Source organism: Oryctolagus cuniculus, chromosome 7 (genome assembly GCF_964237555.1).
Source record: "Oryctolagus cuniculus chromosome 7, mOryCun1.1, whole genome shotgun sequence".
Classification (NCBI taxonomy): Eukaryota; Metazoa; Chordata; class Mammalia; order Lagomorpha; family Leporidae; genus Oryctolagus; species Oryctolagus cuniculus.
Genome location: NC_091438.1, coordinates 150,257,515 through 150,269,671, shown reverse-complemented (window position 1 = coordinate 150,269,671; position 12,157 = coordinate 150,257,515). Strand labels below are relative to the sequence as shown.

At 61.6% G+C, this 12,157-nt stretch overlaps 1 protein-coding gene across 1 annotated transcript; it reads right to left on the bottom strand.

The window, feature by feature from the left end:
- Positions 1 to 5,101: 5,101 nt before the first annotated feature.
- Positions 5,102 to 8,788, bottom strand: CAMK2N1 (calcium/calmodulin dependent protein kinase II inhibitor 1). Its single transcript, XM_051856751.2, has 2 exons — positions 7,731 to 8,788; positions 5,102 to 6,419 (listed from the first exon to the last, which is right to left on the bottom strand). The coding sequence occupies exons 1-2, from the start codon at positions 7,894 to 7,896 to the stop codon at positions 6,349 to 6,351; spliced, it is 237 nt and encodes a 78-aa protein (XP_051712711.1). The 5' UTR covers positions 7,897 to 8,788; the 3' UTR covers positions 5,102 to 6,348.
- Positions 8,789 to 12,157: the final 3,369 nt, after the last annotated feature.

Sequence of the window (12,157 nt, the reverse complement as noted above, 5' to 3'; positions counted from 1 at the left end):
ATCTGTAAAATGGGCATGATTCACCCAGCAGTGACTACTCCGCAGGGTGGTTTTACAAATGAAATAAATCGAATGCCAAGGGTGTGGAGCAGAGCTTGCTTTGCAGCCAACACGGGGTAAATGCTATTTTCCACTTTGGGAAATGCAGTCCCAGTGAGACCAAATACTTGCCCGAGGGGACGGTCGCACAGGGAGCTGCTGGCTGGTCCTGTCTGAGACACTCCTAGTGGATGCCCCCAAGGGTTGGCTGTGCTCCCGCGGCCCCACCCCCTCCTGACCTCTTGAAGTTCACAGCCATTGACTGGTCATTGACCAGGCAGGGAGGTCCCTGAACCGGAAGACGCCTCGTTTTAGCACAAGCCCCGCCCTCTGTGCCTACCGGAGTCGAGCCTGGAAACCAGCAGCCCCCGGCCGCCAGCCCTTGGCCTTACAGAGCCGCCTACCCCGACCACTTCCTGTTGCCACGCCCCCGATGGCCCTCTCCTCTCTTAGGGTTTTCCCTGGCACGGTTCCCGGGATCTCCTCCTCCCGCAGCCTGTCCCTCTGACCTCTCTCTGCCTTCAGTGACCCTTTGTCCTCAGAACAGCTGATTCTGGGTCACGGACCTTCCTCCAGCCCTAGGGGGTGTGTACCTCCCCTGGTTCAGGGACAGAGGGCCCGGTGCTAGGGGCAACAAATAAACCAAATCCTCATCCTGGAACTGGGGGCAAAGGTGCACGGTGCCAATGAGGAGGGGGGAGTGACCCAGCCACTGCCTTTCTGGGACTCTACATGCCACTCGGGGAGCTGGCTGGGGCCTCTGTCCCTGGGGGCCACCTGACGAGTTCCAGGCCAGCTGCAAGGTCTCCTCCAGGACCGGCCAGTCGCCCAGGATTTATTTTTGCATATGGTTTGAGAGATTCTCTGTTGCTGGAATAACTACAACCTTTTTCCTCTCTCTCTCTTCTCCTCCCTCTAATAGGCAGATTTTATAAACCAGAGCAGCTGCCTGAAGGTTTCCAAGAAAAAATTCTGCACAATTTCTAACGAGAGTGACAGCTCCCCTGCACAGGAAGTTGCTTTTATTAATTTTTTAATCCCTTTTTTTTTCTTTGCAAGGCTCCATCTATCGGCCATCAGGCAGCACCTTGGCCTTGTGGGCATCTTTGTTCTTCCTGTCTGCCTGGCAGTCGCGTGCGCATCTAAACCACAGTGCATTTGCCCAACATCGAGGCAAAGGTCAGACGACTGAAAAGTGGGTCACTCAAGCCGCCTGTGCACAAGAATCCCAAATAATTTATGGAGGGAGCTTTCCCCGAGGAGGCGGAGCATGATTCCCTACCCTCCACGGTGAGCTTGCAGAATGACTTCCTGCCAAGAAGTACAGTATGGAAAGGGAAAAAACGGGGATTTTGCAGTGAGAACTCCTGCCTAACACTCCCTCGGCCAGAGGATCAAGTTCAACAGCACCAGAGGAAAGTCATGTCCATGGCTTGGCCCCTGACAGGACGCGATGAGGACGGCCCCCGACCTCTGTGGGCTCCCTCCCAAATGCTGAAACCCCCAGGAGCCGTAAGAAAAACATCAGACAAACCCCAGCTAGGGGGCTGGCTACACGGTGGTTGGCCAGCACCCCATCAAAAGAAAGACAAGGGGCTGGCTTTGTGGCATAGCAGGCTAAGCCTCCTATGGATGGTTCTATATGGCTCCTTATGGATGTGGCACCAGCATCCCAAATGGGCGCCGGTTTGAGTCCCGGCTGCTCCACTTCCGATCCAGCTCTCTGCTATGGCCTGAGAAAGCAGTGGAAGATGGCCCAAGTCCTTGGGCTCCTGCACCTGTGTGGGAGATCAAGATGAAGCTCTTGGCTCCTGGCTTTGGATCAGCCCAGCTCTGGCCGTGGCGGCCATTTGGGAAGTGAACTAGTGGATGGAAGATCTCGCTCTGTGTCTCTCTATAACTCTGCCTCTCAAATAAAAAAAGCAAGGCAAGTCTGAGACACTATCATAGCCAAGAGAAGCCCAAGAAGACAGGTGAGTACGTGCAATGTGGTGTCCTGGGAACAAAACAGAGATCTTAGTTAAGAAGAATAAAGGGAGAAACTGTGGAGTTAACAGTGATGTGCCAGTGGGGGTGCCCTCCTTGGGAGAAATACACCACAGTCATGTCAGGTGTCACCGCCAGGAGACATGGGGTCAGGAGGTACGGAAGCCCTGTGCTGGCCTCACAGGTCTTCTGTACAGCTAAAGCTATTCTAACAAGGTTATTAGTATTTTTGAAGATTTGTTTATTATGTATTGGAAAGGCAGAGTGACGAGAGAGAGGGAGCGACGAGAGAGGAGTTCTTCCACCTGCTAGTTCACTCCCCAAATGCTGGCAACAGCTGAGGCTAGGCCCAGGCTGACACCAGGAGCCCAAAATTCCAGCAGGGAGCTGGGTCAGGAGCAGGGAGCTGGGTCTCCGCCCAGTGCTCCAGTGTGGGATGGCCATGTTGCAGGTGGCCACGACACCGGTCCTCAAAACTCCCACTTTACTCACCATCGTATACCCAGTTAGCCGAGCACAGCACCAGGCACACAGCAGGTGCCAAATCAATATTTGTCAAATGAATGTAGCTCAAGGAGAAGATCCAAGCTGGAAGCCAAGCTCTTCCCTTCCCGGGCCTGGAAGCCAAGAGAAGGAAGGCTGGGGACAGCCTGATTAGAGGGCCGGAGGGGTTGCCTGACCCTGCCCCTGGGGAACAGATACCCGGATCCACCTAGAGTTGTACAAATATTGTTTGGAGGTTTTGGGGAGCTGGTGGCACAACCACTCCCCACCTGTCTTCCCAATGCCAGGATGCTCCTCCCACTCAGTGCACCTGCCGGAGACCACCTGCAAGGAACTGTCTGCTGCTCCTGCAAGTCCATCGGGGCCCCCGCTATCAGCTCCCGTCGCTGGTGGCCACTCACTGTGCACCAGGCCCTGTGCCCAGGAGGAGGAGAGAGTTCCCGTCCAATCCTTTGTGAAGATTATCATCATCCCTGTTCTTCAGACAGGAAACAGAGGCTTGAGAAACACCCGAAGTCATAATCTGGTGGCTTAGGAGAGAAGTTTCAAATCCAAGCTAAGTCCCAAGTGTGTGTAAGGCAGCCACCCTAAGAACGAGTGATGGGCTAGGCCCCGAGAGCTTGGGGACCTGTGCCCTCCTGTCCAACGATCCCCCTCCCCCGGGCTCCCGCAGCTCTGGCCTCCAGAGAGCACTCATTTCCAAGTCCCTTTCTCTTACAACTCAATTTGCCAGCTCCCCGGCTGTCAGCCGGACAGGCCTCGGAAGCAGAATCCAGGGAGATGATCGCTTACTGCAGGCATCCAATTAGTGCCGTTGGACTAATGCAGCCCTCGCGCGCCCATCGATCCGCGCAGGCCTGGAGACACCCTCCCCGAACGGCCTCGACCGTGTTTCTGGCTACCTGATTTGATGTCTGCCCAGTCCCCAAAGTGCCTTCTTGACAAACCCTTACCCAGTGTTGTGGTGTACTTGGAAGATTTCGATTCCCTTTCGCTGGCTGCAGGTTCTCTGGGAAAAGCAGACGGTCTCTGGGGGCAGAGGACTGGGCGCCCACGGCCAGGGTGTCTTCCAGCAGGGCCGTTCTTAATGCATCACCGATTACAAGGGCCCCAGGGCCTTGGCCTGTGGCTGCACGCTCCCCGCTTCCCAGCAGAGGCTTCCTGGCCTGCACTAACCCGTTGGCTGCTTGCTGTGCAGAGCGGCTGGAGACAGGCAGAGCCACCCAACAAAAGCAGCTGAAGGCGGAAGGCCAGTGCCTGCAGCTGGGACTGAGCCCGTCTGGGATTCTGCCCGTCCCAGAGCGTGGGCTCTGGGTTCAAGACTTGCCCCAGCAACTTCCCAGCTGGGTCACCTTGCCGGAGTCCAGTCTCTCGTGAACAGTAATAGAAACGCGGATTTGGTAGGGCTGCTTGCAGGAAGCACTAAGTAAATGCAGGTGAGGATGGTTTCCTGCCTTGTTGGAGAAAGCCAATGGCCTTAGGGCTCCTGGGCTGGGGTGGCAACGCCCACCAGAGGGAAAGCACTGCTCAGCGCTTCGATGAGGCGGGTGCTCAGTGCTCAGTACCCAGTACTCCTAGGTGCTGAGTGAGCCCTGCTCTTCCTGTTTGGCACCTCATAGCCTTCTCAGAAGGAAAACCAGGGGACTGCTGTGCTCCCGGAGAAGAGGGTCACGTGCCAGGGGTGAATCAAACAGGCGCCCCAGGCATCCGTGGCGCCCTGTTCCTGATCATCACTGCCAGCCCTGGGCCCCCTGCAGCAGCGGGGCCCACACCCCCCTTCCCCCTGGGCCTCTGGTGCCCCTCCTCCTCCCCCACCCCGCCCCCACCTCCCGGGCCTCTACCTGAAGTGAGTCACACTCAGGCTGTGTCACTGGGAGCTGTGTTGTGACTCCCCAGCTGACAGTTTTACAACACACACATTAAACGCTCCAGGACCAGGAGGGAAAGCTGTCTGGGCCTTTCTTTGGCCAAAACCCTCCTCCCATGCCCTCCTCCCCCAGAGGCCTGAACCACCAAGCCCCCCAAGGAGCTACTTTGCTCCCTGCCTCCACAAGCCTCTGTCAGTGGTGATGGAAGACGTGGAGTGGGGACGCGGTGTGGGGGGGCGCCCTCAAGCAGGGAGCTGGGAGCCCCAGAAGGTAGGCTGCGGGGATAGGGCAGGGCCTGTCCTTGGCCCTGCCTTTGAGGGCAGGTGGCCCTCGGAGAGGGACGAGATGGGCACGGAGCGGCTCCTCCTCTGGGTTGTGTTCATCTGGTTCTCCCCACTGCACCGATCCGGAGCCTGAGGCTTAAAGAACCGCAGGGACTTGCTCCAGTCCTCAGGGCTGAGCGTCCAAGCGCCCGGCCTCTAAATGTTGCTCACAAGGCTGACTGAACCCCCCCTCCCCGCCCCACCCACCCTACAGGGGGAGAGCGCAGCAACCTCAAAGCAGGGAAACTGGCAAACCTCAACCCAGGAACCTGCCCCGTGGCGGCGGCCCTGCCAGCCCCGCCACCTTTCCCGGACCCGAGCCCACCCCACCCACGCGACATTGTCATTTTGCATCACAGACCCAAAGCAGAGGGCAGAGGAGACACAGGAACATTCTTTTATTGTACATTGGAGAGAGCCCTGTGTGCTGGTTCAAGGTGCAACAGACAGAATATCCAATTCAGAAAAGAGGGAACCGGGAAAGGGACGGGAAACCTCTTGAGGTCCAAAGTTGCAAACGAAAAACGGTAAAAGATTTCCTCACGCAAGAGGCATTTTTGCAAATACCATGCAAAACAGGCAGCTGGTGTGCCTTAAGAGAATCCCTATAAATAACAGAAAAGACGCTCCCAGCATTCCTTTACGTGGACTCCGAGCACGGGGGAGAGAAACGAAACCAAAATGCCTTTTGGCATTTCAAGATATTTGGCACTCTTGTGGTTACATTTTTTACAGTCCATTAAAGAGAATAAACTGACACAATATTAGAGAGAAATCAGGCTGCTCACACAATAGACTGCCAGGGGCCTCAGAGAAAGCTCAAGCATTTTTTTTTGTTTTTCATGTTTTTTTTTTTTTTTGTCCTGACATATAAAACGTGTCCATTTGCATTAACTTGGGCAAATAGCTTGCTGCAACAAACACAAGCTTCACACTTTATTTTAAAATAAAACAAGGATCCTCTCTTGTCTTGTCCCTTCGAAAAGTTATCTTCTTGTTCGAGACACATTCCTCATATAACCTCAAAGGATGACCAAAATCAAACAGTATCTACAGACATCATTTTCTGATTCTCTTGTACATCCAAGGATAACATTTAAAAAAAAAAAAAAACTGAACAGCATTTCACATCCAAGTGCAAGAATCATTTTTGCAAGATTAAATAATGTAAACATGGGGAACGGCCAAATCAGCAAAGAATGCCAACACCTCAAAACACCCGCGGCTGCAGATTCGCAAGTGCCTCCCATCCAGATAATTGCGCAATATTCACCAGATAGAAAAAGAAATGGATATTAATTTTGACAAATAGCTGCAACTGAGACTTCTTTTTATTCTTTATATGTGTGTATATAGTGATTTTTTTTTACTTTTTATTTATTTTTTATTTTTATTTTTGCAGAGAAGACCAAAGCCGCCTCCGCCGCCTCCTCCTCCTCCTCCTTTTCCTCTTCCTCCTCCTCCTCCTCCTCACGCCTCATCTGTTTCCCGGCCTGACACGAGATACAGGTTGTTGATTTCATCGTGGAAGCAAGCTAGTAATAAATTTCCAAGTGCTTTCTTTTCTCATGCTTTTTGCCAATGACCGTGATCTCGTCCTTACTCTTCCCTCGCACTCGCTGTGGGGGTTACACCCCCGGAGGCGCCTTGTCGCTCATATTTTTCAGCACGTCATCAATCCTATCATCTTCAATAACAACTGCAAGAGAGGGGGAGAGAGAGGTGAGTGGCCTTCCGGTCTAGCCAGGGGTCTCCGACGATCCCCGCCGTGCCCAGTGGGCGGGGGCGGGAGGCCGGGCAGGAGAGCTCACCGCGAGCTCAGCCAGCCCCATCCTCCCGGGCCTCTGCGCGAGGTCCCTTCGAAGCCCACCCCGCACCTGGCCAGCGCCCAGGGAAGATTCTGAGATGAAGCAGAGAGGCTGCGAGCCGGGCGCGCGCTGGCCGCGTCCTCCACCCACCGCGTGCATCACTTAGGAATAAGGCTCGGAGGCTAAGGAGAGAGAGGAGGGCGGCCGGGGCCGCCCCGGGGACGTCCCCGACGCAGCTCCGGTGGCCAGCGCCAGGCGAGGCGGCGCACTGAGCCAGGAGGCAACGCCGCGGCAGGTTCCCACGCGCGCAGCCAGTGCAGGCTTCGGGCCCGGCCCGGGCGGGCGCCCCTCTCCCGCAAGCCTCGGGTCCCGGACTCGGCCGCCAGGTCGCCCCGCGGCGCTTTGCCGCCGGCCTGGGGCTCTGCCTCTTGCCAAACCGTCCGCCTCTACCCAGCCTTGCCTTTCTCCGCGCGCCCTTCGGCCCTCGGCGCGACAGTCACCTGTCGAGGCCCCCGGGTCTCTCCGCGGTGGCCCTCGCGCTGGCGGCCGCCACTGCCGCCCCGACTGCGTCCCAGGCGCGCTGGCCCTCCCGCCGCAGCTCTACCGGAGCTCTGCCGCGGCCCCGTGCGTCTTCCCTCCATCCCTGCGCGCCGGTCCCTCCCGCCGGCCGTCGGTTTCCCTTACTGTCCTCGCGCCTCCGGAGCTCCCCTCGGAGGCTCTGCGCGTCCCCGACCTCCCGGGGCTTTTCCAGGTCCCCCGCCCGGCGCCCAGGCTTGGAAACCCCCTCCCCCTGCCGAGTAGCGACCGTAAAGCCCGCGACCCGGACGCCAGCTCCTCGAGCCGCGCGTCCTGGGGAGCCCAGGGAGCCCTGGGACTCCCACCCCGGAGGGATACAGCGAGCGCGGCCGCGACTCCACTGCGCCAAAGTGGGGGGAGGTGGATATCAGAAAGCAAACTTTGGCGCGGGTGGGGACACGGGTAGCAAGCTCCAGCCTCCGCCGCAGCTGGGAGCCGCCACGCCCCCGGGGTGACCCCGCCGGGGATCGGGCTGAGCGGGACGCGTTCCCGCGGCTCGCCCCAGCAGGACCCGCAGTGCGGGATCCCCCAGTTCTGCGGGAGGGGGCTCCCTCGCGTCCGAACCTGAGAGCGTCCGAGAGGGGACCCTGCGAAGCTTAGGCCGGGGCCAGGGGCTGAGGACTCACCCCGCTTGCTCCGGCCGATCTGGCCCAGCTTGGGCGGCCGCTTGTTCTGCCCGGCGCCGAAGAAGTTGTTGGTGTCCTGCAGGCGGCACGAGAAGATCTGGCCCACGTCGCCGCCGTCGCCGTAGGGGCTCAGCTTCTCGTCGCCGTAGGGTAGCACCTCCGACATGGTCGCGTCCCGGGGCTCCGCGGCGGCGCCTCCTCCGCCCGCGTCCCCGCCCGCGGCGGACAGGGTCAGCGGCGCTGGGGCCGGGGGCGGCCGGCCGGGGACGGCCCGCGGGCAGCGGCGGTGGCGCCGGCGACAGGCCGGGGGACGCCGCTAGGGCGAGATCGCGCCGCCCGCGCCAGAGACCCGGCGAGCGCCCGCGGCTGCGCTGCGCTGCGCTCGGGCTCGGCGCGCGAGTGGCTGCTGCTCCCGCAGAGGCTAGCAGGACTCACATCCTCGGCGCGCTCGGGCGCGGGGCGGGGGCCGGGCCGGGCGGGGCCGCGAGCCGGGGGGGGGGGGGCGCGCGGGCGGGCGGGCGGGGAGTCCCTGCGAGCCCGGAGGGCGCGGGGCCGAGGAGGGCGCGCCCCGGGGAGAGGCGGCCGGTCTAGCGGCGGGGGCGGCGGCGGCCGGGGAGGCGGACCCGGGAGCAGCGCGCGGCGGAGCTGCGAGCGACGGGGGGAGGGGCGCAGAGCGAGGAAGGGGGGAGGGAAACGGAGAGCGAGGGAGGCAGGGGAGCGAGGGAAGGGGAGAGGGAGACAGGCGAGGGGCTGGGCTGCAGGGGAGGGGCCGGGGAGAGGCGAGCGGAGGGGGGACCTGGCCGGGAGGTGGAGAGCGAGGGTCGGAGAGGGAAGGCGGAGGGGGGTGGGGGAGGAGGAGGAGGAGGAGGCAGGGGCCGGAGCCGCCGGCGAGCGCGAGCGGCGAGCGCGAAATGCCGGCCGCGGCGCCGAGCGAGGCGCGGGGCGGAGCGCGGAGGAGGCGAGCGCGGGTCTCGGGGAGAGATCCCGGGAAGCCGAGCGACGTCACGGGGCCGCGCCGGCCGGCCGGGGCCGCGCCGGCTTCCTGCCCCCGCCCCCAGCGCCCGCCGAGGGGCCCCGGCGCGCCCCGCCCCGGCCCGGCCCCGCGGCCTCCGGGCGCCTCCCCCGCGTCCCCGCCCGCGCCGTGTTTACCCGGCCGGGAGCCGCGGCTCAGATTCCCGAAGGGAGCTGGCCTCGCCGGGGTCCAGCTGCCGGGCCAAGTCGGAGGGCGCCCTCCCCCGACGCGCCCCTCCCCCAACCTTGCACCCCACTTCGGGGCCGCGCCGCTGGGGCCTCCCTCTGGCGCTCGCCCCGCCCGTCCTGAAAGCCTCGCTCGCCCCGCAGCGCCGGGCTCCCGCTCCCTCGGGGCCCCAGGGCGCGGGGTGGGGGAAGGCAAGGGCAGCCCCGCCTCCCGCCCGACGGGGGAGCGCCTGGTTCCGCCGGGCTCGTCAGGGATGCCCCGCTCCCAGCTCCCGCGGCCTCCGCCAGGGACGTCCCGGGCCTGCCGCCTCTGCCCTCGGGGGCCTCTCTGGCTGCTTCAGGCGTGAGCCCTGGGGAGAGATTGCGGAGTGTGGGGCGAAGAGCGAGCTCCCAGATCCCGGGGCGGGGGGGTGGGGAGACTAGGGTAGCCCCAGAGGCCTGGGAGGCGCACCTGCCTAGCAGATGGCAGCTCGGAGGGCGCAAGGTGCGTGAGGAGCGCTCATTATCCTTGCCCCGGGCCGGCGGCACCTGCTCTCTCCCTGGGGACCCTCGTCGCTCAGCAGGGCCGGCTGATGGCAGAGAGGAGCCGCCGGCGCAAGGTCAGGCCACCTGCGGGAGGCAGGGCTGGGTAACGCGGCCACGTCGCCCTGGCGACCTCTCACCTGACCCGACCCGCTGCCCTGCGTCACCGGTGAGAGCCCCGCTGGGGTCACCGTCCGCTCCAATCCAGAACTCTGGGTGGGTGGGGGCGGGAAGGGAAGGGCAGAGGTTGTTAGTGGGGTAAGCCCGGGAGAGAGACCACCTGAGAGGCGCCAGCCTGGCCCCCTCCCCAAATTAAACGTAGGGTTGGCACGCCCCCAGAGGCCAGTGCCTTGGCGGAGAAGGAAGGGGACTGAGAGGGGCCGTGGAGGCAGTGTGGCAGGTGGAGCAGCCGGAGCTTGCGATGTGCTGGTTTTGCCAACCTTTGGGGAAGCCCCCTATCCTTTCTGCGTGGCAGCCGTCCCAGCTGTCAGACGGGGTCTGCGGTTGGCTGGCTGCTGTGTGCCTTCCAGGACAGCGATAAGAACAAAAGCAAAAGGGCTCCGACCTCCACTGGGAGTGGATGTGCACTAAACATGGAGAAATGACTCGGTGAGCCACAACCTGCCAGCCCATTTCAGAGCTGACCCCCGAGGCCAGGAGGGCCGGGGCTGAGCCTTTCCCCCATCCCATTAGCTTCCTGGCCCTGTTCATCCAGGCTCTCCTGGGGGTCGGCTCTGAGGCCAAGGGCGGCATGAGAGCAGGCAGTTCAATCAGAAAACCGCAGAAGGCGCCTCCATTTGTATCCTGCTTGCTGTTTTGTCCGCCCCCCCCCCCCCCACCGCCCAGAGCATTTTCCCATCCATTGTTGACCTTGCTTCTCAAAATAAATACCGTTGGAGATAGATGGAGACGTTGCATTCCCTGTTTAACTGATGTAGCAGAAACAGGATAAAGACTTGCCCAAGGTCACTGCCTAGTTGCGGAGCCGGGAGAAGCCGGGCTTCCCGGCTGCGGTTCCAGGTCCCTGCAGAGGGCTCCCTGCCGTGGTGACACAGCCAGCAGGGCTGGGACCATGCCACTGATCCTGCACCATGCTGGCTGTGAGAGTCCCACAGAGCCGCTGCAGGGAAGGTGAGTCCAGCCACTGACCAGCCCTGCGTGCGGCGTGGGAGCGGAAGAGAAGCCGGTCGTGTTTGCCTCGCCTGGTCCAAATGAGGTTAAAGGTGGCAGCATCCACCCTCAGGCACTGGGCCTCTCCCTCTCCTCCCGGGGAAAGCATCCCCTTGGCCTTCTGGTCCGAAGGAGTCCACCTTCAGAGCTGGGAAGGACTGCGAGCCTCAGGCCCATTTGATAGATGAGGCTGGAGGCTGGGGGATGTGGCCAGGGCCACTCATGTTTCTGCCCAGGGAAGGTGGGAGTCAGCATGGAGCCCTCCACCGCTGCCCCCCGCCTGTCCAGCTTCCTCACCGACTCGGAGCTGGTTGTGCCAAAGATTCCAGATCCGGGTGAAGGAACCAACTAAGGAAGGTAGGCATGAGGGCTGCCGAGGAAGCCCAGGAGTACACGGTGTGGGCAGCAGCCAGGGCGAAGAGCTCAGGAGGGGACAGCCAAGTTCAACCCCCTGCCCTGTCACTTCCCAGCTCTGTGCCTCAGTCTGTCCATCTGTCAAATGGGGATCACAGCTGCTGCTCCTTATTCTGGGGCAGGAGGCCTCCGAGGACTCTCCCTGTGGCTCTGCTTCCCTGCAGATCTCTGACTGCATCACAAAGTGGGAAACGTGGGGACCATCACAGCTCCCCCCACCCCCTTGCAAAGCCAGTTCTCCCAAGTCTGAGGGAGCTAAAACTGGCTGGAAGCACAGGTTGGGGTCCCAGAGCCCTGCCTCTCCACCCACCCCCCAGCCCTCGTCTGCAGCTCCTTCCCCATAAGCCCAGGACTCTGGACGGAGTCCAGCACAGGCCTGGACCACCTCCACGGGGCCCCAGCACCAACGCTGCAGGATCCGTGAGTCAGGAAGAGGGAAGCGCACAGGAGAGTTCCCTCGGTGCTTGGCCCTCCCTCGGATGGGGAAACTGAGGCACGGCAGCGTCAGACAATGATGGCAAGACCCGGAGAGGGATGTCGCTGCTGGACATCCCAGTGTGGGCACGGTGGGCAGGCCACACCCAGGTTCCCATGGCAACGGAGCACCAGGACCGCTGAGCCTTGCCAGGCCCAGCTCCTCGGACCCTGTGGTCAGCAGGGAAGGCCAGGATGTGCCTGTCAGTGGCCAGCTGATGGCCTCCCTACAGGGAATCACCACTCTGAACCAAGGCTGGGGACAAAACCGTCCCCACCAGCCCCTCCGCTCAGTGACAGGTGTAGCTCCCCACCATCCCTCTGCCTGCCCCTCCTGACAACATTCACACACACACACACACACACACACACACACACGGGTCGTGGGGGAGGGAGGGAGGGAGAGAGAGTCTTCCATCCACTGGTTCACACCCCAAATGGCTGTAGTGGCTGCAACTAGGCCGATCAGGAGCCAGGAGCGTCTTCCAGGTCTCCCATGTGGGTGCAGGGGCCCAAGCACTTGGGCCATCTTCTACTGCTTCCCCAGGCCATAAGCAGGGAGCTGGATCAGAAGTGGAGCAGCCAGGACTTGAGCCCATATGGGATGCCGGTGTTGCAGGCGGCAGCTTTACCCGCTACGCCAGTGCCTG

Bases quoted from the DNA above. Each gene is read 5' to 3' on its own strand.
- CAMK2N1 (XM_051856751.2), bottom strand. From the start codon at position 7,896: ATGTCGGAGGTGCTACCCTACGGCGACGAGAAGCTGAGCCCCTACGGC. The intron at 6,420-7,730 runs GTGAGTCCTCAG...CCTCTCTTGCAG, and splicing joins GATCGGCCGGAGCAAGCGGG to TTGTTATTGAAGATGATAGG.